At 38.9% G+C, this 26,830-nt stretch overlaps 2 protein-coding genes across 4 annotated transcripts in view; one reads left to right on the top strand and one right to left on the bottom strand.

Annotated features, from left to right (window-relative positions):
- The window catches only part of FAM98B (family with sequence similarity 98 member B), a 49,799-nt gene extending 47,035 nt beyond the window's left edge, over positions 1–2,764 (top strand). Inside the window, exon 8 of the mRNA XM_036889921.2 lies at positions 1,012–2,764. Within this exon, the coding sequence (XP_036745816.1) occupies positions 1,012–1,368 (357 nt within the window). The 3' untranslated portion in view covers positions 1,369–2,764. The remainder of the gene's footprint in view (positions 1–1,011) is intronic.
- A 2,790-nt stretch (positions 2,765–5,554) lies between these two features.
- Positions 5,555–26,830, bottom strand: part of RASGRP1 (RAS guanyl releasing protein 1) — a 65,391-nt gene continuing 44,115 nt past the window's right edge. Inside the window, exons 9-17 of one of the 3 annotated variants that reach the window (XM_036889889.2) lie at positions 24,919–25,194; positions 23,336–23,416; positions 21,914–22,018; positions 21,024–21,133; positions 20,137–20,281; positions 19,376–19,412; positions 18,444–18,596; positions 16,004–16,389; positions 5,555–8,045 (exon numbers count right to left, since the gene is read on the bottom strand). In XM_036889889.2, the coding sequence (XP_036745784.1) occupies positions 7,914–8,045; positions 16,004–16,389; positions 18,444–18,596; positions 19,376–19,412; positions 20,137–20,281; positions 21,024–21,133; positions 21,914–22,018; positions 23,336–23,416; positions 24,919–25,194 (1,425 nt within the window). In that variant the 3' untranslated portion in view covers positions 5,555–7,913. Of the gene's footprint in view, positions 8,046–13,592; positions 16,390–18,443; positions 18,597–19,375; positions 19,413–20,136; positions 20,282–21,023; positions 21,134–21,913; positions 22,019–23,335; positions 23,417–24,918; positions 25,195–26,830 lie in introns of those variants that run through there. The other 2 variants (XM_036889890.2, XM_036889888.2) reach the window with 2 other exon arrangements.

Consider the following 26,830-nt stretch of genomic DNA (forward strand, 5'->3'; position numbering starts at 1 on the left):
GAATGTTTGCATACTTTGAACATTGCCCCACAGTGAGGATATTGTACTTTTTGTCTTTCATTTATGACATAAATTACTAAAACAGGGTTCTGAATAGAGAATCAGGGGAAGTTGAACCCAACTGATTCATAGTTCATTTTGGTTGAGGCAGATACTGTTTTACCTTCTTTCCTGAAAGAGATTAGCAGGAAGCTGTTGGCTGCCTCTTGGAAATGTTAGGTGGGGGATACCCTCCTCACCACTGTCCATATTTCCCTGTTCACAGGAATATAAACTAGCACCTTTCTACAGAAAGTTGGGCACTTAAACCAAACCTTTCTCTGGTTTATCCTTCAAAGTATTGTAAAGCATGGTTAAGGAGGTTTGTCAAGTCTTTATTTTCTAATAATGTGCTAACTAGTATCATTGAAAGTTAGCTTAAGGTTCTCCTAAGAAAGGAATATTTCATTGAGAGTCCTTGATTCTCTCTGCAATGATACCTTGGATTATAGTCATACTCATCTCTGACCTCATTACATCCACATGCCATCATATACAATTCATGCTTTATTGAAATAAAATGTGCTTAGAAATACACCCTTTCACTGGGTAATTCATTACCAAATCAATGGCAATGGAAAGTCCAGAGTTGTATAAATGTATATTAATTAGCAGAGGATATTTAGTTTATATATATATATATGTAAAATACTATGCTAAAAAATTATTGTGTGCATACTACAGTTATAGAATTTGTTAATGAATTTAAAGAAGAGAAAGTAAACAAACCCATAAGTTTCAGAAATATTTCCCTGGATTGTTTAAGAATAGTACCACATTGTGAGGAATTTGTCATACTTCGCATTTATAATTTCAATATTAATTCATACTGCCATGTTGATACTTTCATGTCCTTAAGTATTTGGCTTCTGTTTCTTTATTAGAACAATAACTTCAATATCACCTGATTCCTTTATGTAAATTATAACTTTTAAAATACTAGAAACTGAAAGAAAATGTTTCTTCACACAGGTGCTGATGGGAAGGGTGCCTGACAGGGGAGGACGGCCGAATGAAATTGAACCACCGCCCCCTGAAATGCCCCCTTGGCAAAAGAGACAAGAAGGCGGTGGAAGGGGTGGTTGGGGAGGTGGAGGTGGAGGTGGTGGTAGAGGAGGTGGTGGAGGTGGAAGAGGTGGCTGGGGGGGTGGAGGTGGTTGGGGAGGTGGTGGGGGGGGAGGATGGGGAGCAAGTGGGGGTGGTAGAGGAGGTTTCTCAGGTAGGGGAGATTACGGTGGGAGAGGGGGCCATGGGGGAAGAGGAGGCTATGGGGGTAGAGGTTACGGAGATCCGTATGGAGGAGGTGGTGGTGGATATAGAAGATACTAACTAACAAAATTAGATCGCAGTACTTACTTCTTGATAGATACATTAGGCATAACATTCTAAATAACATACTTGAATGGCATCTTTGAAGTAAACACCGTGTTAGAGTCTCAGATATCATTCTTGAATCGGGTTACTATGTAAGAGCATTGTTTTTATACTACCATTGGATCTCTTAAACCAAGTGGTGATTTTTCCATATTCTGTGTACCCTTGAACATGTCTTTTTAAGAAACAAAAAAATGAGCAAAAATTATTTTTAAAATTGTAAATATTTATTACCATCAAACTTGGAAAGTATTTTATGTCACAATTGAATTTAGATTGTTACCTGTATTTTATTCAGCTTTGAGACACATAAATTGCTCCTCATGTAATAGAAAGGAATATAGACAGTTGCCTCATCTGTATTCCTGTGTTTTGTGTTTGTTAATTCTACTTTACAAAATAGGGAAAGTTGTGCTCAATAGTTACTTGTCATGACTTGTTTTTTTGTAACAGAGGCGTTCTCTGGCCAGGTTTCCACTAAAGTTCTATTAATTGAAGCCCAAGTCTACTTTTTGTTATATATATATTTTATTTTCCAACTGGATTTGAAATATGTGATTTTGTTTGAGAAAACAAACTTAAAGGTTAAGGTCAGAATTACTCTAAAGGGGCAAAGACGTATACTAATTTTGCATGTTGTTGTGAAAAATATTCCTATAAACTGGTTTCTTTGTCATTTGTGCTGTCACCTTAGGTATCTGAGCTGTGTCACCTTAGGCAAGTTGAGCTGTGTCATGCAGGATTAGGGCCTCAATTTCCAGTTTCAGTAGGTCAGAAGTAGGGCCAAGGTGTGTAGTTCCAACTCACAGCTTGATCCGAGAAACACAGGGCTAGGGAACAGTTGCCTGTGGTTTGGGGGCTGGAGCAGTCACCAGCTTGGGGGTCAGGAGCTGTCAATTACAATTATGGCAGTAGCCCAGGGGTGCTGTGGGCTGAAATGACCATAGCTCTCAAGGATTGACTTGTCTCTCTTTTGTCAAATGATGAATATGACACTTGTACCTTTCTCAGGTTGTTTCAGAAAGACCTAAGTACCAGTTCAATTTACTGAGAGTTTATAGAAGGCCTATTGTGAATGGTTTAATTGGTGGGCCAATTTAATTTTTCTGATAGTGTAGAGAGAAAAAGTCCACACAAAATTTTCCATTCCCACTTTAAAAATCTGTATCCTAACATCAGCTCCTGATTAATACCTGTACATAACAACTTCTGTGTTCTGCCCAACTCAACAGATAGAAAACTGAGTACCAGTGGGCAAATAGTATTTGATATTTGGCAGTTTTAGTGTCATTTTGTTTTGTTTTATAGTAAACTGTATGGTGAAATCTAATATTAAAACTTTAAAAGTAAATACTGTGTATTCTATAGTCTTGGCCATATGTTTTTCAAGGTACCCCTTCAAATAAATTTGTTTAGGATAGGAAAATGAATTTTTTCAGTCATTTGTAAACTTAGGTTTATTTTTAATGTGTTTACATTTAATGAAGAGACTTAATTTTATGTGGTAATTGAAGAAAAAGGCTTTCCACAATTAAAACATTTTTTCAGTAGCTATGAACTCTGAAAAAAATTAATTTTTGAAAAGACAAGCAAAGACCACTGGAAAAAATATTTCAAGAGAGTTACTAGTTAAAATAGAAAATGTTAATCTAAAACCCTTACATTTCTGCTTCATTTCTTTTCAGGAGCTTTTAATCTGATACAGAAGGGGTTTATAACTACTTTGAATTTCTTTTGTCTCTGATGGTTTATGTCAGATAATGACAGGAACATTAGTTTATCAGTTTCTGTAAGATTTCTTTGTACCTTCATAGGAGTGCTGTTGGGTTGTCCACTGTACTCACTGTCAGTCTTACCCAAGTGTAGCACACTTCTGGAATCACTCATGCTGGAGCTGGAACCACTACTGTTTACACATTTCCATAAGCTTAGATGAAAAACTGAGTGGTCTAGACTCTAATATCTTATTCTTTCCTTTAAGGCAGGATTTTCATGATTCTCTTCAGTAAAAATTTCTTTTGTAGATGAGTATGCTGAGCAATATTTAGAATAGCAGCAAGGCAGTTTGGGGCTTCAATATGAAAGGCCACAATGTGAAAATGTTTTATAAATTGAGTTCAATACAAATGTACAATGTGTTGAATGGCATTTCACTACTACCTAAAATCTAACACTTTTTTATGTGCCTTGTCTTCATTCTTTTTTGTCTGTCAAATTTTATTTTTTTCTGTTGTCTCATTTTTCTTCCCTTTTTTCTTCTCCCTGCCTTGGTCTAGCCTGTGGTAGCTAATAACACATATAGACATGAATTTACTGGGACTTACTGGGTTATAAAAGTAATTGACTTCTTATCTGGACCATAGAAAGAATACATGTCCCATCCATACATAATCACCACACTATTACATCTAAGCTCTCAGCAAATGAAGGGATCAGGTGTTTTCTTTCAACTTACTTCCTTGTTTTCTGAGGATCAGGGAAACCTTGCCTTATTAAACAGAAAAAAATGTGTGTGTGTGTGTGTGTGTGTGTGTGTTATGAGTCTCTTTAGTTTTGTTTGTTCATTTGTTTTTTTTAGATTCCACATATAAGCAAAATCATAGGGTATTATTTGTCCTCTGTTGTTAGACTTATTTCACTTAGCATAATACCCTCTAGGTCCATGTTGTCACAAACGGCAGGATTTCATTCTTTTTTATGGCTGAGTAACATTCCATTGTATATATGTACCACATATTTATCAACATTCACCTACCAATGGACATTTAGGTTGTTTCCATATATTGGCTATTGTAAATAATGCTGCAGTGAACATAGGTGTGCATATATCTTTTCAGATTAGTGATTTTGTTTTCTTTGGGTAAGTTCCCATAAGTGGAATTACTAGGTTGTATGGTATTTCTATTTTTAGTTTTTTGAGAAACCTCCATATTGCTTTCCATTGTGGCTGTGCCAATTTGCATTCCCAGCAGCAATACATGAGGGTTCTCTTTTATCCACATCTTTGCCAACACTTACTATTTCTTGTCTTACTGATATTAGCTATTCTGATTTGTGTGAGGTGGTATCTCTTTGCAATTTTGATTAGGATTTCCCTGATGATTAGTAATGTTGAGCATCTTTTCATGTATCTGTTGACCATCTGTTTGTTGTCTTTGGAAAAGTGTCTATTCAGGTCCATTTTTTAATCAGTTTTTTCTTTTTTTTGGTGTTGAGTTTCATGAGTTCTTTATATATTTTGGATATAAGTCCTTTTCCAGATACATGATTTACAAAACTTTTCTATACAGTAGGTAGCCTTTTTGTTCTGTTGAAAAAACATTTTAAACCAAAAATATTTAATTATTTGTATCAAAAGAAGGAATGAGAACCCAAAAAAGGTTTGTGAATGTTCTGAGCAATGATACTATCTATACCTTGTAAGGAGCACAGGGTAGAGATTTTTGTGAAGAGAATTGGGGATGGAGGAGGGGAGGCAGTTAATCTCAACTCTCCTTCAGGGTCAGGTGGTCAGTGTGATTTCATTATTTTGTATGAAGTATTATGAATTGCCCAAATGATAAATATACTCACATCCAAATGTACCAGGATGTATTCTGCAGTGGAATTTGAATGATTTGAACCCTCCTCCCCACACTGGTCTTTTTAAATAAAAGTTGACTGGGGATTAAAGGAAAATCTTGGCTCTCTCTAATCACTAAATAATCATGAGCACAAACAAATTGCTCTAGGTAGTCTGTATACCAGAATGAACTATCCTCTACCGGTTTCACCAACAAGCTTCAACGTTTTTCTTCTTGCTAGTTTTCTTAGTCCTGTAGAACTGACAAAAGTCACAGAAATGGCAAGCAGATTTGTCTCATTCCATGCTAAGTAGTTGTATACTTAACATTTGGGGGTCCCTGTAAGTCATTAAGCAGGCTAACATGGGAAAAAGTTGAATATTCCTGTTCTGTTACTTTGTGTTATAATAAAGATGTAGAAAAACTTAATACTGAATAATTAGCTGCTTTGCTTTTCCTTCAAGGAAAATTCAGTTTGGTTAATAGAATAGGGGAGTGATCTCAGCTGTGGATTTGAGTAAAAATTCAGGTGAAGTTTCTACATATTTATGAACTAGAAGAAACACAAGATGCCTATGTTGAAGGGATCCTATTATCTTTTATCATATAAATATTACACAAAGAAAACTTACATTAGGTATCAAAAAAAACTTTACAATCTGTACATTTTTTTCCCCCTTGCAGTTCTTTTACATTATACGTCTTTAAACAAAAAATTCACAAATGGCCAGTAAAAAGGCAACTGCCAAACAAAATGATTAGTGACATTGCTGTTAACAAAACAAGATTTGTCCCGGCAGATAAATATTGCCCAAACTTATTTCAAATATTCAGTAAGACACAAAAACTTGTATCCTAGCCTTAACCAGAAATCTGTTCCAGATTATTTTTGTAGATTCCACTAATCCCAGGTAGCACAGTGCAAATAATATTAATTTACCCACTATAATTCTTTGGCCCTTACTGGACTGTAAAAATCAGTGATGAAACTACTGCTTACTATCCAGTTCAGTAATAAATTCTGGAATGCTTAAGACCCTCTAGCCATGCTAATTTGACTAATTAAGGAGGCTGACTTTTGAATTCTAGGATTACATATTGTTTACACAGAAACTAACCTAGGGTCTGTATTTTGGATGGAGGGTAAGAAGAATGAAGAAATTTATTACATGTCCATGTTTAAAGAAATTGAGCTGTACTATCTTTGGTCTATATCAGAGAAAATAATGGTGAAGAAAATGAATTCTAAAGATCATAAATTCATGTTTGTTGCATATAAGGTAAGTAGCAAAGTGCATCTGTAAATTTATATACCAGGTGGTGGATCCAAGCAGTTCTGTTGTGGGGATTTCTGAGTTTGGATGAGGAGAGGGTAAATAATTCTTTAAAACATGGACCTAAAGTCACTAAAGCTGAGTACAGAAGGTATGCAAATAGGAACTGGTCTTTCATCAAAGAAACCTTTAAATGTCTGAGCCCTCCAAGGAAGCCACACTGGGTATACTTTGTGTTCTGATGAAGACTTAGTGTCATTGGCCTTAGGTTTAGAATTTTTAATTGCTGAGATTATATTCTTGGCAGTTTGCCAACTTGTGTATGAATTTCAAGTCAGGTTAGTACCTGCCTTTCAAGAATGGAAGGTAAATTGCCCCATTTTCAGAATGAAAATGATCATATTAATTTTTTAGGGAAATATATTATCTGATGGAGTTTATGAACAGTTGCCCAGACAACAAAATAAGCTCATTTGTCATTAACCATCATCAATAGAAAATGCACAGGACTCTTAACTTACGATTTTGCCAAACAATGCAATTTATATTGTGAGCAATTTCTTCACCTTGCAACAAACTGAACTTTGTGAATTTGTGTAAATGACTAAACATTGTTTAATTCACTTGCACATTTTATGAAGGAGGAAACAAAATTCCAAGCCATCTGCATGCCTGATAGTATATATACATGCTATATACATATATACATGTTGTCAGCTATTACTGAAAGCTTCTGATCCAATTAGCTTATTTCTAAATAGTATTAATAGTGAAGACAGTATAAGCACAAGTTTAGTTCTAAAACAGTTACTTCAAAAAAAAAGATGGCCCATGAAGGAATTAAACAGACTGTTTTAAAAAAGGCCATAAATTCCTAATTCCACTGTAGATTTTATGAGGACAAACATCATGTTTGCACTTTTTTTTTTAGTCAGTCATCTATGAGATGGTATTAGCCATGTTTCCAAGTATGTAATTTGGCTACTTATTAAGACTGTGAGACTAAGGCTGTGAGATGACCTGCAATGGGATTATGTCCTGTTCTGTAATAGATCCCCCAAAATTTGTGGCTACATCTCTAGTTTACTCTTCACGTATGGATAAGCGTAGTGAGGAAGGAAGGGGCAAAGGCTAACTGATTAGATCTGAGGTAGTGAGTTGGGAGCCAGATTCGTGAAGAATGCTGGAATATAGAGGAAGTGAATCTATGTGAGTATTTTTCCATTATAAGCAAGCTTTGGATGGAACATAGTAAATTCCTCAGTTCACAGGAAATCCAGGGAAGGAAGCAAATTCATTTTTCAGAGATTTTAGTTCTAAGGAAGAAGCTGCCAGACAGGCCACACAGAAGCTACCTTGTCAGAAAACTATAGTTATATTTTTATCATGTTTTTAGTATTAGTCCCAGGGGGTATGAAAGTCTATGGTATGAATGGCAAAAATTTTGTGTTCTTCAGCTTTCCCTTTTGATTCAATTGACTGGAAGAGAAGACAACACTTCATATTAGGAATCTTTTAAATAAAAATGAATTTCTTGCCTTTCTCTTTTAAAGTGCTCTTCTTAAAGCCTGTCTGTAAAGTTTCCTGGGATTTTTTGTGTTAATTGGTTTAGAAAATGAGATCTCTGATATATTGATCTACACATTGTTCTTGAGTTTCTGGGTTAAGAACAGTCACCCTGTTCCATCTGAGCTAAGACATGATTGCTTGCAAGATGGAGAGTTTCTATTTTCTTCTGTGCATATTTCAGTTGAATCTTAAGTGCCTCATTATCTGCTTTCAAGGTATTTACTTCCTAAAGGGAAAGGAGAATGACATATGTTAATAGAGCAGCAATGAATAGCAAATCAAGTTACATCAGGAGTACCACACTTGATTGGCATCTCCTTTTCACTGTGGCTGAGAATTAAAAACTATTTTCAAGACAGTTATTTTGCCCTGAATAGAAAGTATCGTGAGCATGTGCAAACAGCAGTTACTTTTTGTTTTATCAAATATGCGAGAGGCTAGCAGGCAGAATAAATCATTCCAGGTAACAGGTGGATAATGACAAAATCTTTGGATGTTGTGTAGTTGGAGACCTAAACTAAGAGTCTCTGGACAGGTCTGAAGTATGCAGTCAGTGACTCAGAATACTGGAATATGAGATATTGTACAGTTCATTCTGAGTTTTTTTCTCCCCAAATCATCGAAAATGAATAGACTCTTTTAATAAAGGTGAGAATTTATCCTACCCCCTCAACTGGGATTTTGTTATCCTCTGCAGTAGTTGATTTACAGTCTCCCCTCCCTTCCCCTCCCTCTCTCTTCTCTTCCTTCATAAATTTAAGGTATACAGCTTGTTCATTTGATAGTTTTATACTGTAATATGATTGCCATTGTAGTGATAATTAGCATCTCTACCATGCTACAGAATTGTCCTTTTTTAGTAGTTGGAGTAATTAAGTTCCAGTTTCTCAGCAAGTTTGATGATTATAATACAATATTGTCTATATTCACTCTACTGTGCATTATATGTCTAGGGCTTATTTTTGCCACTTGTAAGTTTGTACCCTTAAACATCTGTCCTGTACCTCCACTCCCACCTCCTTGTAACCATCATTTTATTCCCTATTTTTACAAGTTTGGCTTTTTCATATTCCACATTAAGTGATCTCATACAGTACTCATCTTTCTTTATCTTACCTCCTTTAGCATACTGTGCTCAGAGTCCATTCATGTTGTTGCAAATAGCAGAATGTCCTTTCTCATGGCTGAATCCCATTGTATATCTGTATCACATTTTCTTTATTCATCATCTGAGTTGTTTCCAGATCTTGACTATTACAATACTGCAATGAACATGGGGGTGTATATATCTTTTCAAGTTTTTATTTTCATTTTCTTAAGCTAAATGGCCACAAGTGGAATTGCTGTGTCACATGGTAGTTTTTAGGATTTGAGGAACCTCCATTTTGTCTTCCACAATGGCTGCACCAATTTACATTCCCATCAACAGTGCACAAGGGTTTCCTTTTCTCTGCGTCCTTGGCCAGCATGTTATCTCTTTGTTTTCTTGCTAGTTATCATCCTGACAAGAGTGAAGTGGTATTTCATTGTGGTTTTGATCTGCTTTCCCTGATGATTAATGATGTTGAGCACCTTTCATGTACCTATTGGCTATTTGTATGTTTTCTTTGGAAAAATGTCTCTTCGGTTCTCAATTTTAATCAGATTTTTTGTTTTTTGGTTTTGATACTGAGTTGTAGGGGTTCTTTATATTTTTTGGATATTAACCCTTATCTGATACATGGTCTGCAAAACTTTTCTCCCATTCTATATGTTGCCTTTTCATTTTGTTAATTGTTTTTTTTTTTCTTTTTGCAGTATAAAAGCTTTTGAGTTTGATGTAGTAGTCCCATTTGCTGATTTTTGCTTTTGGGGCTTTATTTTTGGTGTCATATCCAAAAAAATTATTGCTAAGACCAATGTTGAGGAGCTTCTTCCCTATGTTTTCTTTTAGGAATTTATAATATCAAATCTTATGTTTACATCTGATCCCTTTTGAGTTCATTTTTGTGATTGATGTAAGAGAGTTGTCCAATTTCATTGCTATGTATGTGTGTGTCCAGTTTTCCCTATACCATTTGTTGAAGAGACTACCCTTTCCATACTGGGTGCTTCTGGATCCCTTGTTGAGTATGAGCTGACCATAACAGCAAGAGTTTAATGCTGGGCTCTCTTCACTGTTCCTTTAGTCTGTATGTCTATTTTTGTGCCCGTACTGTCTTTATTATTGTAGCTTCATAGTCCAGTTTGAAATCAGGAAGTGTGATACCTCCAGCCTTGTTGTTTTGTGGTTTCATACAAATTTCAGGATTGTTTTTCTGTTTCTGTGAGGAACACAATTGGTATTTTGTTGGGATTGCATTGAATCTATAGATGGATTTGGATAGTAACTATTTTAACAGTATTAATTCTTCCAATCCATGAAAACTAGATGTCTTTCCATCTGTGTTCTTCAGTTTCAGCAGTCTTGTTTGCTTTGTACAGATCTTTTCCAGTTCCTTGGTTAAACTTATTCCTAAGTATTTATTATTTTTGCTGCTTTTGTGAATGGGATAGTTTTTTCAGACATTTCATCCTTAGTGGATAGAAATGCAACTGACTTAAGTTGATGTGCATTCCTGCAGCTTTACCAAAATCATTATTTCAAAGTTACTTGGTTGAGTTCTTGGGATTTTCTACATACAGACTCATATCATCTGCAGATAGAGGCATTTTTACTTCTTTCATGATTTAGATGCCTTTTCCTTCTTTGTCTTGCCTCACTGCTCTAACTAGGACTTCAGTACTATATTGAATGAGAGGTGAGAACAGGCATCCTTGTGTTCTTTATCTTAGAGAAAAAGCCTTACATTTTTCTCCATTGTGATTTGTCATATATGGCCCTTAAGCTGAGGTACATTCATTCTATCTTCTGGGGATTTTTATCATGAAAGGATGTTGTAGTTTGTCAAATGCTTTTTTTGCTGCCTTTATTAAGATAATCATGTGTTTTTTATGTTTCATATTATTAATGTGATGTATTACAATTGTTGATTTGCAGATGTTGAACCATCTTTGCATCTCAGGGATAAATACCACTTGGTTATGGTGTATAATTCTTTTTAAATGTTTTTGAATTTGGTTTGCTAATATTTTGTTGAGAATTTTTACACTTATATTCATCAGCAATATTGGTTTATAGTTTTCATGTGGTATCCTTATCTGACTTTGGTATCAGGGTAATGCTGCCCTTATAGAGTGAGTTTGGAGGTATTCCCTCTCAGTTATTTGGAAGAGTTTGAAGATTGGTGTTCATTCTTCTTTGAATGATGGTAGAATTCACCAGTAAAGCTGTCTGATACTGAGATTTTCTGTGTTGGTTAATTTCTTATTAGATTCAATCTCTTTACTTCTATTGGTCTGTTAAGAGTTTCTGTTTCTTCCTGATTCAGCCTTGGTAGGTTGTGTGTTTCTAGACATTTATCCATTCCTTCTAGGTTATCTAATTTATTGGCATATAATTGATAATAATAGTCTCTTCTGGTCCTGTGTATCTGTATAGTAACAGTTATAATTTTCCTTTTCTGTTTCTAATTTGCTTGAGTCCTCCTTTTTTTCTTAGTTTGGCTAACAGTTTGTCAATTTTGTTTATCTTTTTGAAGACCCAGCTTTTAGTTTTATTGTTCCTAGTGGTTTTCTGGTCTCTATTTCATTTATTTCTGCTCTGATCTTTATTATTTCCTTCCTTCTGGTAACTTTGGGTTTGATCTGTTGTTTTTCTAGTTCTTTGAGGTGAAAAGTTAGGTTGGTTATACAGGGTCTTTTAAGTTTAATGCATTTATCACTGAAACATTTAGAATTGCTTTTGCTGTATCTCATGAGCTTTGATATATTGAATTTCCATTTTCATTTGTTTTGAGATAATTTTTTATTTCCCTTTTGACTTCTTGCTTGACCAGATGTTGTTTCATTTCCACATATTTGTAGATTTTCCAGCTTTCCTCTTGTTGATTTCTAGTTTTATACCATTGTAGCCAGAAAAGATAGCTGGTATGATTTCAGTCTTCTTAAATTTGCTGAGATTTGTTTTGTGCCCTATCATATAATCTTATCTCAGAAAATGTTCTATGTGCCCTCAAGAAGAATGTGCACTTGGTTTTCATTTGTGTAGAATATGCTTTTCTACCACTTTTCTTTGAGCCTATGTGTGTCATTAGAGCTAAAATGAATTTCCTGCAGGCAGTATATAGTTAGATCCTGTTTCTTAATCCATCCAGCCACCCAATGCCTTTTGATTGGTGAAATTAATCCATTTATATTTAGAGTGATTATTGGTATGGAAGAACTTGCTGTTATAGTTTGCCTTCTGGTTGTTTTGTATCTCCATTGTTTTTCCCTCTGTTGCTATTTACCCTTTGTAAAATGGTGGTTTTCCAAGGTAATTTGCCTAGTTTTTTGTTTTGGGATTTCACACTAAATGTCTGCTTTGTGCTTACCATGTGGCTTACATGAAACATCTCATGTAAAATGTTCTTTTTTATGCTGATAGCACTTTATCTTTGCTTGTAAAGGTTCCACCCTTTTACTCCTTTGATTTTTGTCACAACTTACCTCTTTTTATGCAGTAAATTCATTGAGAAATTATAGTAGCTATTGTTATATTTAATGCTCCTTTCTTTAAGTGGTTAGCATACCATTCTAATATAGGTATAGTTTTCTAATTATTTTTCCTCTTTCCTAGAGGATTGTATATTTTATTTGCTTTTATGTCACTAATTAGCATTTTCATTTCAGCTTGAAGAACTCCTTTAGCATTTCTTACAAGGCAAGTCTAGTGATGAACACCCTGTTTTCATTTTTCCTTCATCTTCATATCTGAAGGATAACTTTGCTGGATGAAGTATTCTTGGCTGGCAATTTTTATCTTTCAACACTTTGAATATGTCATTCTATTCTCCCCTGGCCTGTAGAGCTTCTGCTGAGAAATCCACTAATGGCAGGTCCCTCAGGTTTCGTTCTTTTTTTCCCTGGCTGCCTTTAAGATTCTTTATCATTGATTTTTGACAGTGTCATTATAATGCATCTTGGAGAAGGTCTTTTTACATTGACATAATAGGGTAATCTGTGGCCTCTTGGATTTTCGGACTTGTATGTCCAATTGCTTCCCCGGGTTTGGGAAGTTCCTAGCTATTATTTCTTTAAATATGTTCTCTGCTTCTTCTAATAGACCAATAATTCCTATATTTCTTTTTCCCATGTCTGAGAGCTTTTGTAGGGTTTCTTTATTCTTTAAAAAATTTCTCTCTCCTGAGTCATTTCTAAATTCCTGTTGTCTAAGTTGCTAATTCTCTCCTTGATCTGATCTCCCCTATTTCCTAAGCTCTCTAATGCATTCTTTATCTCATTCATTGAATTATTCACCTCCAGAATTTTTTTAATTTGGTGAAAAAACAAACAAAAAAAACCTCCTTCTGTTCATTTAACTTTACTCCTCAGTTCATTCAGTTGCCTTTCTGGGTTTTCTTGTATTACACTGAATCTCCTCATAACAGCTATGTTGAATTCTTTATCAGATTGCAATATTCCATGCCTTTGAGTTTGGCTGCTGGGGAATTATTTTGTTTTCATGATAACCATAATACTGTGATTTTTCACTGAACACTTGAAGTAGCACATACACCTTTCTTAGTTGTTTGCACTTTGATTGTTACTGTGCAATAGACTGGCAGTTAGAAACCTTTTGTTTTCTGGAAGGTGGCACATTCTAGAACTCAAGTTTCTGGTTTCTTTTTACCTGAGCTGGCTCAAAAAATGATGGTGTAGAAAGAGGTGGTGGCCAAGTGCGGGAGTTGTGGGCTTATTACCTGGGACTTCCGTGGGTGCTCTTGGCATGGTAAGGGGATCCTTGAGTTGGGTATTTCTAGAGGTCCTTGGGCAGACATCCCAATGAACTCCCATAGAGGCAGGAAACACGTTCCTTCAGTGCCCTTAGTTATTCTTGTTTGCATCTTTCCCTTTCCTCTCCCTTCCCCATGTCATGCAGGTCCCGCCTAAGAAATCTGAGTGCTGCTGGAGAGACACAGGTACCTTCAGCTACAACCCATGTAGCTAGTTACTCACCACTTTCACTTTCTACCAGTACATATCAGTGTTACCCTGTGGAGAGAGACTGACCCAAGTTTCTCCTCTGCCTACAAACTTACTGTCCTGCTGTGATGTCATGCCAGGTTTCCCATCAGGCTGGCTGGGCCTTCACAAATTCTGTATCTCCCTTGGTATCAGACCTGTTTGTTTTGCACTCTCCGGTTTGGCTCCCCACCCTCTCCCCCCGTCATGATGTGTGGGGTTGAGGCAAGCTTACTCCCTTGGATTTGCAACCCCCCTCTGAGAGCCTATCCATCCTACTTTCTGAAACACAGGTGAGTAAAAAATCTCCTGGATGTTCTGGTGTAATGTGCAGTCACTTTTGTTTGGTTATGAATCACCAATTGTAAATAGAGAAAAAAAGGAATCACCCCTGCTGCTGCTGTCTCCAGTCTTCTGACTTTGAATCCCGTGTTCTTATACATATTGATTACACCCCAAAATATGTGGCAATATCTGGGTAATTTGGGATATGTTTTGTTGTTTCTCAATGTAAGTTACCAAGATAGCCAGTTTTTAACTACTGTATAATATTGAGCACTTGCTATGTGCCAGGGACCATGTTATATGATAATAAGAGTATTTAGCCCTCATAAATATTGTTGAAGATCTGAAGCAAACTGCAGAGAACATGGAATAGCTTCTTGGCTCTGTGTTTTACAGAAGACCAAATAGGTCACAGTTTAACAGCGAGCATAAGTAGTATCTGGAAGTAGAAATAACTAGTATCTGGGAGTAGAAACACAAATGTTTGTCCCCAAGACCAAAGTTCTTTCTACTCTATCAAAGTTCACTTTTCATGGGTTCTTTTATTGTTCTTATAAGTTACTTCTGGCAGTTTCTATCCCTAAAGAGAGAGAGAGAGGGCTTTGTGTAAGCCATATTTTGTCACCTTCTGATTAACTTGATTCATAACACATATCTTAAAAATACTCTGAGCAAGAGAGTACTTTTCCAGAAACTTTTTTTTTCATATGGTACTCCTAATATTACGTTCTTTGTTCCAGGCACCAAACCAAGAGTGTCACATTGTCTAAGTTGCTTTTTCAAATATTTCTGTAATTCAATTCCTGGGAGTCTGACAAGGATGGTATAACACTGAGGACAAAGCAGGAAATTCTGAGACCCTCTTGGGCAGTTTCACCGTGTAGTATATAGAATTTTTAAAGTAATCCTAACTAAGTGGATGGTGGTTTTGTGTTTGTACTGATAGGCCTCAAAGTGTTTTGGGGAAAAAAAAAGGCAGACAGGCATTCCTCCCCACTGTCTAAACTGACTTGTCACCTATCATTGGCAAGAAGTACTGTGCCATGACAGATGTCTGTCTAAGCCAGCCTTCTCCATAAGCTCTGACTCTAAACAAAGTATGTTAGTAACAGAGTATTGGGACAACAGGTGGTTGTCCCATCTCTTACTTAACTTTTTTATCCCTTTTTCGCAAATTTTGAAACATTTCCAAACTACTGTTTTCCTTTTCTTGGTAAACTTTCTCTTTCTTTCTAATGCCTCTATGAGGTATCTTATAATTAGGACATTATAAGCCTTACAGAAAAAAGCAGCTCCTGGTACAACTGTTAACATTTTATAGATTATATCCACCTGTGCATTTAACACATTCTGTTGGTTTAGCTGTTAGATTAGCACATTCCCTGATGTGTTAGGAAAGATATTCCTTGTTTATATTAAGAAGGCTTTCTCTGTGGTGAGCTCTAATACTTTTTTTGGGGGGTGGGTAGCACAATGATCACCTACCTTCTTTTTAGGAAGAGGCCTAGAGAACCACAAAGGTCCAGTACATGATCCTGAGGAGTAAGTTAACAAAGACCTCCAGGGATGGTTGGACTTAGGCAACTTCATTTTAAGTTTCATCTAGAAAAAGGGTGTGGTGTCAGCCCAGTAAAGCTGATCAATAGAAACTGGTTTTTTCCAAGGAGCCTACTGTGAACAGAGCTTTGAGCTCTGGCACCCACACTTTGAAATGGTCCCATTATGGCAATCGGGAGCCCAGCTTATCCTGTTCTCCTCATGTGAACCAGGGCCCCTACTTCTCTCAAAGTCTGAGAAAGAGGGAAAGGAAGTTACCTGTTCCAGCTCTTGGTAGGTAGGGAGCCTGAGGTGACGGAGCTCCTCCTTTGATTTTATGAGGGATTCTTTATTCTCCCACTTGACAAAAGCCCGCTTTCTGACCAGGACTGGGCTAGGGCATGGAGATGTGGGGCTGGGAAGCACATACAGAGTATCCTGGGCTGTCTTCCTTGGGGAAGGCGGTACACAGGGACCAGAAGGGCCCTCGCTGCCAAGCCAAGGCAGTGATTCGGTCTGGGTGGCCTTGTGCGCTGCAGTCCTCTTAAGCCGAACAGAAATCTTCTGTGAGGACACGCCCATGAGCACGATGGTCCGATCCTTACTTTCCTCACTGTGTTCCACAGCCTCCCCATTAGGGAATGTGAAGGGTCCTTCCTCAGGTGCTACAGGTAGACACAAAACATGTTAGTACCCCAGCTCAGAAAAGGAGACTCAAGACTGACATGTTAATTTCAAGTGAGACCTTTCCTATATTTATATGAGTTCTATAGTCCCAAAGTGGATTCATTTTCAGGCACCCAATTTAGGGGTGAAGGGGACTGAAATCCAGGGGTTTTGCTGGCCAAGCCCTAGCCACTGGGGTTAAGGCTGCATCCACCCTGAGGAAAGGGCATTTTTTTCTGTTTGTACAAAGATTGCCTAGACGTTTGTTTCTTCAGATAAGCTGAAGTCCCTGCCTCTACTATAGTTTCATAAATTAAAGAGAGCAGGGTCAGTGTACAGATAGAAATGCTCTAAATGCTTTCTGTGGACCCTGCTGTCTGGGAGCTCTCAGCACTCAAGTTTCAGTTTGGATACAGGTGGCCTCCAGCAGCCTGTATTCTCTGTGAGGCCAATATGTCCATTTGAACAATGGGCACAGCTTAACCGTGAGAGGGAAGTTGTAGCTTTGTGGAGGTGTGTGTCAACACAGTGCTCTTGTTTGATACCAACTGGAAAAGGAAAGAGGAGTCATTCTGATTTTTCTCCTTTGAACCAAGACTCCTGCCCAGGCCCCAGCCTAGGTAGTAATCTGGAAAAGTAGAGTAAGAGCAGTGTATCTGAGCCAGGTGGCAGTTGTTTAGACTGCAGAGTACCCTTCTACTGCAAAGACCCAGTAGTAATTCTGGGCTCTTGAAAAGTCATTAGGGCCCGTACAACATTTCTTGATAAACAGGGATTTTGGATTCTATTTAGTCTTTGATTAAATGTGGATGAAAAAACTACTACCTTCCAGCATTTAGGGAATGAAATGATTTTATATGCTTATACACACACACACATATATAAAATATGTATAAAACACATTTTAACAGAAAGTGACACTTTAAAAAAAATACTTTTTCTTATATAATTTTTAAAAATATTAATAAACTTTCTAACCAAGACATTGAATTGGTATAGTCAAATGGCTTCTGGACCAGGAAAGTTCTCTAATTAGCACTGTGATCTGAATCAACAGTTCTATTAATAGGAACCTATAAAGATACTAGTTTAATGTTTCCCTAGAGGAACACAGTTTTTAAAAGCTCAAAATTATAATTGCACTGTCAGTACTAGAATATTTAAATTGTTACATTTACCCTAATTAATTACAGTCTTTATTATGGATGATTATTTTTTTCTGTCTCCATTTTCTAACATTTCTATAACATGTTATACTTTTTTATCAGCTCAAATTATAAATAATCCTAGACATACAGAAACTTGGGGTAGAATCCTAGGCATGTTACCTTTTTAGAAGTAAAAAGAAAGCAAGTAAGAAAAAGCAACAGAAGGAGCCTTTAAAATGGCAGGAGAAGTTCTAGGAGTTCACAATGTTGTAAAAAGCCAGGAGAAGTGTTAAGTTTCAAGAAAGGAAAAGTAGATGAATACACAAAGTTACAGTGAGATTGACAAAGATGATAATGGGCTAAAAAGAAAACTGGAAGTTTTGATTTGATGAACAGGTGCCATCACAGAGAATAATTATTAAGAAATGGAAGCAGTTTGAATGGATGATGGTGATAGCCAGTCAGTTTTTCCATTACAAACATGCCTTGAAGGCTTATTGCAATCTTCATTTGTTGCTCATGAATAATACCTGTTTTAATCCTACCCATTAATTTACTTCCTGATGGGTTATAAGAAAGCCTCAGAAGTCCTCTTATTTGGAGGCAGGGTTGAGAGAAGAGATGGACGGGAGAAGAGAAATCTCTAGGTGCAGCCCCTTTCCAGGCTTTGTGCTGAGGTCCAGACCTTCATGCTGCTCTCTGCCACCTTTCTCCTATGAAAATTTGCATTGTATCTGACACAATTGTGGTGCCCAAAAGTTATGTGTAACTCTTAAAATATAGGGTGCATAGTATACAGGTATGTCATCCACAATGGTATTTGTGGTGGTTTCTGTTAAGAGTGGAAAGGAGAACAGCAATCTTCCCATTTCACTTTCTAAGATAAATGTTGAGTGCCTACTTACTGAGGAGCAGATCTTTGGCTCCCAGTGAGCAAAGGTTGGATGTTAGCCCCACAGAGGTGCTGTTCTCTGTGGGAGCTGCTGGGTTCTTGGCTCGCTTCTTGCACTCAAACACAACCAGATCTTTGCATTGTTTGTGGCAATTCATCCCGCAGTCTGTGGACAAGACACTTTGGTCAGGAAGTCTTTCACTTTCATCTTCAGGATCTTAAAACTGCATTTACATGCAGCACTCTCCTGTCATGCATACCTGTACCGTCTCCTGGAGCTAGGTCACCTAGTGCTCTTTGTGAACCTAGCATTCTCCTCACTTGGTCAACCCTCGATCTCACCAGCTTGCTGTAGTCCTGACCATCTCAGAATCAGAGGTGGCAGCTTGTATCATCTTCGAGGGACTAAGTAGTATCTCAGGCATTCCGCAGATACTACCTACTCTACAGAAACTCTCTGTGGGCTATTAGGTTTTACTCTTTATTTCCTTGCAGTAAAAGCTCTCTTTTTCACTCTTGAATTGTCTAGTCACAAGGAAGGACAGTAATGTCCTGAGGTGTCAGCCTTTCTTTTATCGTAGACAGGACCTTTTGTAATCACTGACCTTCTGTTCCAAAAGTCAGTCTGTGCATTTGAATGGGAACCCACTTTTTCCATGACCATCTGAGAGTATAATCTCCTACCAGCCAACCCTATTTCCAAGGTAGCCAAGGCAGAGGGTCTTGTAAGGGGCAGCTGCATAACTGGTCACCAGGCATTCCTGTCTTGGGTGTGGTGGCAGTCAATCTTGGTGGGCACTTATCTAAGGAAGCCAGTTTGGGGATGAGGCTGTGTACTGTGCTGAGAAGTTGTGGACTGCATGGATAATTACTATGGGCAAAAAATGCTTTTTATAGGAGAGCCTCTGAGACCAGGGAAAACAAATCAACAAAGCTGAGCCTTACCTTTACATCGGTATCCTTGTTTGATCACTCCCCAGAGCTATGGGACGAGAGAATGCAGCACATGTCATTCATCTATCTGTGCGAGGCTAGACTTTGACATCCATTCTTTATTTTTCCCCTCACTCTGCTCTCATCCTCAAGTAGGAGGGAAACCTTGCTCATCTCTCTTATGTCTTATCCCTCCTGATCTTAAACTGGAAACAGGAGAAGTCTGTGCTGATCAGAGTCATATGTTCTCAAGAAGCTCACCATCGATCCAGGCCTTCTCCAGGCCTGAAATGGATGAATCACAGGGCAAACAGCCTTCTTGGGACTCCAAACTAAAGAACAAGTGCATAGAATCTTGGGGTAAAGCACTGGGTGTAGAAAGAAACTCCTGGTCAGGGATGGAACAGAGGAGGGACACTCAGATGACTTTTAAAGGCAGTTCTCTTTGAAGGGGGGAGGGGCAAGGATGTCTCATTTCTTTTTTTCTAACATTTGAAACAGCATATGATCATAATACTTAGAAAGTATATCTCAAAAGTAATCGCATTAATGCGATTTCCTTACCATTTATTCCAAGCCTCATGCACCAGTGAAAAAAATAAATCAGGAAGAAATGGGAAAAAGTGAGTGCACGCTAAAGTCATGTATTTGAGGACCAGGTGTTTGCTTAGGCTCTGAGCTGGGATGAGCTGACAAGGTGCTGAGGCCTATGCCAGGCTTCATCATTTATACTGTCCCAAGTTCAACCCTAAAACACTCTAAGAACAACTTACAAATCCAGCACAGTTGTCACAGAATGTGGGTTTCAGGTAGGTGGTCTCTTGGAAGTTGTGAGGAAAGCCCAGGCCCAGCTTGGAGTAGATTGAGCTGGCCCTCATGAAGTAGGCTGTGATCTCCTCTCTGCTGATGAGGCCTTCCCTGCCAGCACATGAAGGAGACGAGGGTATAAGTGGGGGACAGGAGGTGGCAGGGGTGGCTTCTAGCCTTAGACACTCACCTTTGTTTTTATCCTTGAGTGGTAGCACAGTACATAATACCTGATAATTACTTCCATGAGCCCTCCTCTTAAAAAGGGTACTTGGGTAGCATCTTATAAGTACTTGAGGCAGGAATACTCATTTCCAAAGTTGTTCTTTGGATAAACTAGGTTTTCCTAATTAATCTAACCAGTATCTGCAATATTGTAAAGAAGAATGATTGAGAATGTGTGTACAGGGAGAGGGGTATCATACGCTGCAGTTTCTGACTTTACACAGCACATAACATATAACTGGAAGCCATCAACCATGTATTTAGTTTCATACAGAGAACCAACATCGGCCTTAGTGTAACCTTGAGGAAAGCAAATATGCAAAATATTAATAAATATTGTTTCTCATAATCTGCAAGAGGGATACTAAATTTTATCTTCTTTATAGTTGACTATTCCTAAACAGATTTATGAAATCTTCAAGTCTGAGGCATTTAAAAAGCATGTTTTTCATTGTCTACTGTGGACCAAACAAGAGCCAGACAGGCCTTCCCCGGATGGTTGCCTTTCAGCCCCAGTATTCATTAAGTGGTCACAGCAGCACAGCTGAGTTTACAGGTGCATCTTATGACACCCATAAACCCCTCTCACCAGGCTCAGAACCACATATTCTTATACACACTCACTCACCTGTCTTTGTCCATCACACAGAAGGAAAATGGAAAACTTGCAGCAATCTTTTCAAACTCTTCCTGAGAAATGTATCCATCCTGGTCATGATCATAGTTCTTGAAGACAGACTGAAAAAAGGAGTGCTTTGATGATTACCAAAAAGAAAGCAATCATTTCTCCCTTTAGCCAAGGACAGAGAGGCTGCAGCAGCTGATGGAAACATGCTCCTTAAGGTGCTGCAAAGCCTCAGCAGATCCCATCCCATGTCTTCGCTGGCACCAGCATCTGGAGGGTGGTCAGCTGCTGTTAACCCCATTAGCCCTGTGTATTCCTAGCTCGTTGCACGGAGGGATGTTCCCCCTCCTCTCTGCCCTTCTGTCATTGCTCAGCTCAGACTGCACCTTCTCTGTGAAGCTCCCTCTAACAGCTGATGCAAGTGCGCCCTCCTCCCCTCCCCCACTGCTTTAATCCCCAACCACTCACTGATGTGTCACTTGCTGGCCCTAGCTTTTCTTCTTTCACACTGGAATGGCCTATGAGGAAGAATGTGGAAATGTGAAAGTATATACCTCCTCAGCATTTAGCACAGTGAATTAAATCAAGCAATGCCAAAATTTTCAGTTTTAGATTCTCCTTGTTACTCTTCCTCACACACAAGTGTTTTCTTACACCTCTCGGCCCCAAATAAAGACCAGCTTTATGCTCTCCTGTTACATCTATCCTCTCTTGTAAGAGGACGCACACTTCCCCCTTAAGGCCAAAGTACGCTGGCAGAATGTACCTTCTGAACTGGTCTGCTGCCACAATGTAAGCAAGTGGCCCACTGTGCTCCCCTCCGTGCTCTCCCCCATGCAGAGCTAAGCCAGGCAGTGCCTTGTTTTTGTGTGCTGAAAAACAGCTGTACTTACATCCACCATCCTCTGGACATGTTTGCTTATGGTCTTTGGGTCAGGTTTGGGAGATACTCCAGAGGCCCAGTCCACTACTACTGGTGGCTTTGAAGGTGTTAGTGGCTACAATGAAATATTCAGAAAAATCTCCATGACTCTAATGCAGCGTCACCTACAACTCTTTGCTTTTCTACTCCCCGATGGCTGCATCTATAGACAACCCTCAACTATGTGTTGTGGCAAGGAGCAGAGAACCCACACATAACTGAAATCTAGAACTGTAATTTTGGCTGACACAAATATTGTGTTATGGTTTACAAAGAGTTCCTCATATGCATTATCTCCATCTACACAATTCAAAATTCTCAATTCCCTCTCCATTAAATCTTTTGGGGAAGCTGTCTACAAAGAGTAAAGTATATCATTTAAATTTCCTCTCTGTTCTCTACTTACTGTTTAGTAGAGATGTAGATGAAGAGAAAAATAGCTAAAAAGCAGGAAAACATTGCCTTTAAAGAAAAAAGTCTGAGGCCAAGACAAGCTGAGATGGAATCAATTCCTAAATATTTGAGAGTTGGCCCAGATGTAAATCTCTTCCCAAAACAGGAGAAGGTATCCTTTCTGCTGAAATGCCCTGAAAATGGAACCTACCAAATATTTTCAGGGAACATGTCTTGTTATGATAGAAAGCTAGAACTTGATCTTTCTTTGTAGAGACAGTGAAATCTGCCACATGAACAGGTGAATTGAGTTTCTTAAGTGTGAACCACTCTCTCCACTTGAGTACTACTTGTTTTGGGACTGGGAAGCTTCCCAGGAGACTGTGAGCATTACCGGTCCTTCAGAAGGCAAACTGACCTTATTACACCTGTCTGTCAGAGAGGTGGGGACAGATAACCAGTCAAGTTCCTACTGTGCAGTGCCATGACTATGCTCTTGTGAGGTCAGAAGACCCAGCACACCACTCTGACCCAGATGAATACACAATGATGGGGCTTTTCTCTCTACCAAGCTGGGAATCCCCTTACATTTAACTTCTGATTAGTATGCATATTGCTTTCATTATCATCAACAAATCACATAAGAGAAACAACTGATGTGGGAACACTTTATAATAAAGTGGCCTACAGTGCTACCTCTTCTCTAATTTGTGAACCACTGATGGTTCCACCACTTATTCTGATGTTCTTACAGCCACATATAGTTGTTTCCTGTTATTAATCTTATCCCTTCAAGCAGACTGCAGGTTCTTTATGGTCAGAAACTACTCTTCATACCTATGTTGGTGCTTTCTCTGCTCCTAGCACAAGGTTGGGCATGTAGTAAACACACATGCTTATTAAGCTGAACTAAGATGTTTAGTTTCTTAAGATGAATGACCTCGATGAACAGCTTGTAGATCACCTGTTACATGCAGGAGTCTTAATATGAACAACTCACTGGGGCTTTGTGGTTCCTTGGTTCCCGGGCATAAGAAAGTTCATAGATTTCATCTTCAGTGTAGTAGAGATCTAGGGATAACTGCAAATAAAAGCAGAACAAGGTTAATTCCTAGGATGCTGTTTTCCTTTCCCAGGGTTGAAGCATTTCTTTCTGGGTTCTGCCTCTTCAGTGGTTAACTCTTCTGGGCTCTTAGTAGTTTGTTTTTAAAACTCACAATTTGGAGGGCATAACACCTTCTATTGCAATAGGGCAAGCATTAGTTCATTCTTTTAAAAATGTTTTTAAACATTGGAGAAGTCTCAAGATGACCTCTTTTAAACTATGATTTCATATCTAAGCCTCTAGATGGAGCTTAGGCCAGAGGCCCAATCTAGTCAGATGGTCCGCTTCTCACCTTGTCTTTCCTCAAAGCAGGCAAGTGCTCTGAAAGGACAGTTTGCTTAGCCTGATACTGTTAAAATTTGTTTCTAGCAACAGAATCCAGTTTAAATGATAACAGGTATGATTAAACAATACTAAGAGTTAATAAATTTCATATGTCTTAGAACTATAAAATTTTAGAGGACAGATGTTTTGGAAATAACCTTATTCTTAACCTAGAGTCAACAGCTGGGTTTCAGAAGGTTCAGAACTAAAAGACCTGCATATTTTTGTATGGTTATGTATTTTTTTATGGGAAGAATATTCACAGCTTTCATCACGGGATTTGTAATCCAAAAAAGTTAGGAGTCAGTGCAGCTTTTCATAGATGATGACGTCTAAGGCTGAGACCCGCCAAGGTCACCTGGCCAATTAGTGAAAGCGTTAGGATTAGGCTGGATGTGAAGCCTGGGACTCTATCAGCCTTACTCTATCCTGTAAGGTAGGGAGAGGCTATAATATTCCATTCTGCAAAAAAAGCAGATTAATAATTGTGTAATTTGAGAACTGAAAGAGAAGTTATAAGTCATCCCAGAGACTAATCCCTCTGGTTTACAGAGGAGGAAACAAAGTTAGAGTTACATGCCCACAGTCACAACAGCTACTGAATCACAGGATTGCAGGTCAGAAGGGAGTTCATTTGACCACACCCTGTTTCCAAAGTGCCTACCCTTTGGTGTTTGCCTACCCTTTGGCTTGAATGTCCTGGAAACAGGGATCTAAGTCAGTAGTGGCAGAACTTAAATAACGAACCTATTTTTGTATTTGCTTTTTAACTCACTGCCTTTTCCTTTTTATGAGAAAACACTGTCTCCATCTCTTACCAAGCTTTGTATCCCTGATTTGATATCAGCTTCTGCCAGAAATCTTAGGGCTGCTTTTGCAGGGGAAGAGAAACACTCTGAGAAGTCCTCCTTAAGAGCACACAGCTTCTGGAGTCCCACCAATGGGTCTGAATCCAGGCTCTGCTGCTTAATGTAAGTGTGGTCCTCTGACCGTTATGTCTCTGTGCCTCACTACTCCTAACCATAATAAAGAGATAATAATAGTATCTAATTCATAGAGTTTTTATGAGGATTAACCGAGCTAGTATTTGGCAAGGTGCAGACAGTGGCACCTGGCACACAGTGCTTAGTAATTGTCTCCCACATGAGCCTCACCGTCAGCAGGTGCACCAAGTCCTTGTTAGCCTCCAAGGGTGGAGCCACCTCTTGCAGCTGCACCAGTTCATTGATATGATTGTAAAGGGCCAGCAGCTTGTGGACGTTCACCTTCCCATCCTCCAGATAGTCGGGCATGGCTTCATATAGGGAGATGAGGTCCTTGAGGTGCACCCCCAGGATGGGGATCTTGAAGCGGGTACACTCCCCATAGGCTCGCCGGTAGTTGTCATAGTTTCTACAGGAGGAGAGTAGCTCAGTCATCTCACCCAGAACCTACAAAGCAGAAGAGAAGTCCCAATCACATCAGGTGTGCATCAGGCAAAGTATATTGTCTGCACTGGGCACCTTGTTTACTCTTAATGAGTCATGGGATGTCGTGATTTCATCCCATCCCTACTTTGTCAGGCAGGAGGTGATTCATCTAAAAGGTACAGATTATGATTCCCAAATGAAAATTCTAGTCTGGCAAATGTCACAGTGTATTTACAAATTCAAGGCATACTTTACTTGATTCTACTATAAATCAGAAAAATTTTTAATGAGGTCTGTTTTATACTCAAATTTTCTTTTAAAAAAAATAATAAAAGCACTTGATACAGAAATTAAAAATGTACAAGAACACAGTGAATAATAAGCATCCCTCTGACCTCTGTCCCAAGCTATCCTGTTCCCTTCTCTAGTGTCTGTGACAGCTTCTAGAGGCTGCACTGCATTGCATTTGGAATGCGATGGCAGAATTGCAGACTGTGTTGCTGGCATGGGGCAAACCATGTGTTTTAAATGTGGAGCCTCAGTGGTCTGTTCCATGTTTTTATTCTTTATGCTGTGATGGGTGGACCACATCTCAGTGATTCTCAAATGGACCTATATCTAGGAAGCAGGTAGCATTCCATTCAGACTGACACTCTGAACTAGAGACAGAATAGATTAGACCAGTTTGTAGCAAAGACATGCAAGAAGATGAGGTGGAGTCCCCAGGGAGCTCTTCATTGGAGCTCAGGCTCTGCCCTGGCCTGGGAGGGGGCCTGACTGCTCATTAGCCCAAGAGGAGGGGCCAGATCTGTGTTCCTCTCAAACACGCCTGGTTGTTACAGAACCCTATTCCCCAAGCGTAATGACCAGCTTTCTCAGAAACAAACACTAAGACGGTCTGCCAATCATGTTACAACACAAGATAACCATTTTAAGTTGAATGTCAGAAGTTCTTTCAATAATTTATGGCCTAAGAAGTACCATTTCTCCGCAGTGAAAACTTGAGGTCTTGGAGTTAGCTGGCCTCCTGCAGTCACTTTGAGCTGACAAGGGAGCCTCATCACACCCACACCCCTCTAGCACACAGTGCAGGTGAGTGTGAGGGACGGAAGATGCTCACAAGACAAGAGACCAACTCCAAAAACGACAGAGGTAGTTTTGTTCCCCTTAGAAGGTAAGGTGAAGCACTGGGGCACACTCGCTTTGGCCCTGGATTTACTAATTTGCTGTGTAGACCCTGAGGGGCAAGCAGCTTCGGATAAAGAGGCACTGCTGTGGGGGACCCCCGGCTGTAGCTCGTAAGGGAAATGGAATGAAGTTGTATGAATTTCTGTGACTACACCTCTGTCACCTCTGAGACATGGGCAGTCTTTGCAGTTCCATCTGGTCTCAACGGAACTATTAGGGAATTCTCAGGTGACCAGACAATTGGGAGGGAGGTGGGGGTAGGCTCTCCGGGCCCAGCACTGTGAGATCAGGGAAGGTAAGAGACTGCCCCAAAAGAGGCTGAACACTCGGGAAAAAGGGCAACTGGACACAGACATCTCTCCCTAAAAAAGTGTCCTTCCATGCCAGAGGGAGGGCTGGGGTTTGAGTTTAGTGAGGGAGGGCTGGTTGGTCCTCTTACATGGGATGAAAATGCTCATAAAGTGGTCTT

Source organism: Manis pentadactyla, chromosome 11 (genome assembly GCF_030020395.1).
Source record: "Manis pentadactyla isolate mManPen7 chromosome 11, mManPen7.hap1, whole genome shotgun sequence".
NCBI lineage: Eukaryota > Metazoa > Chordata > Mammalia > Pholidota > Manidae > Manis > Manis pentadactyla.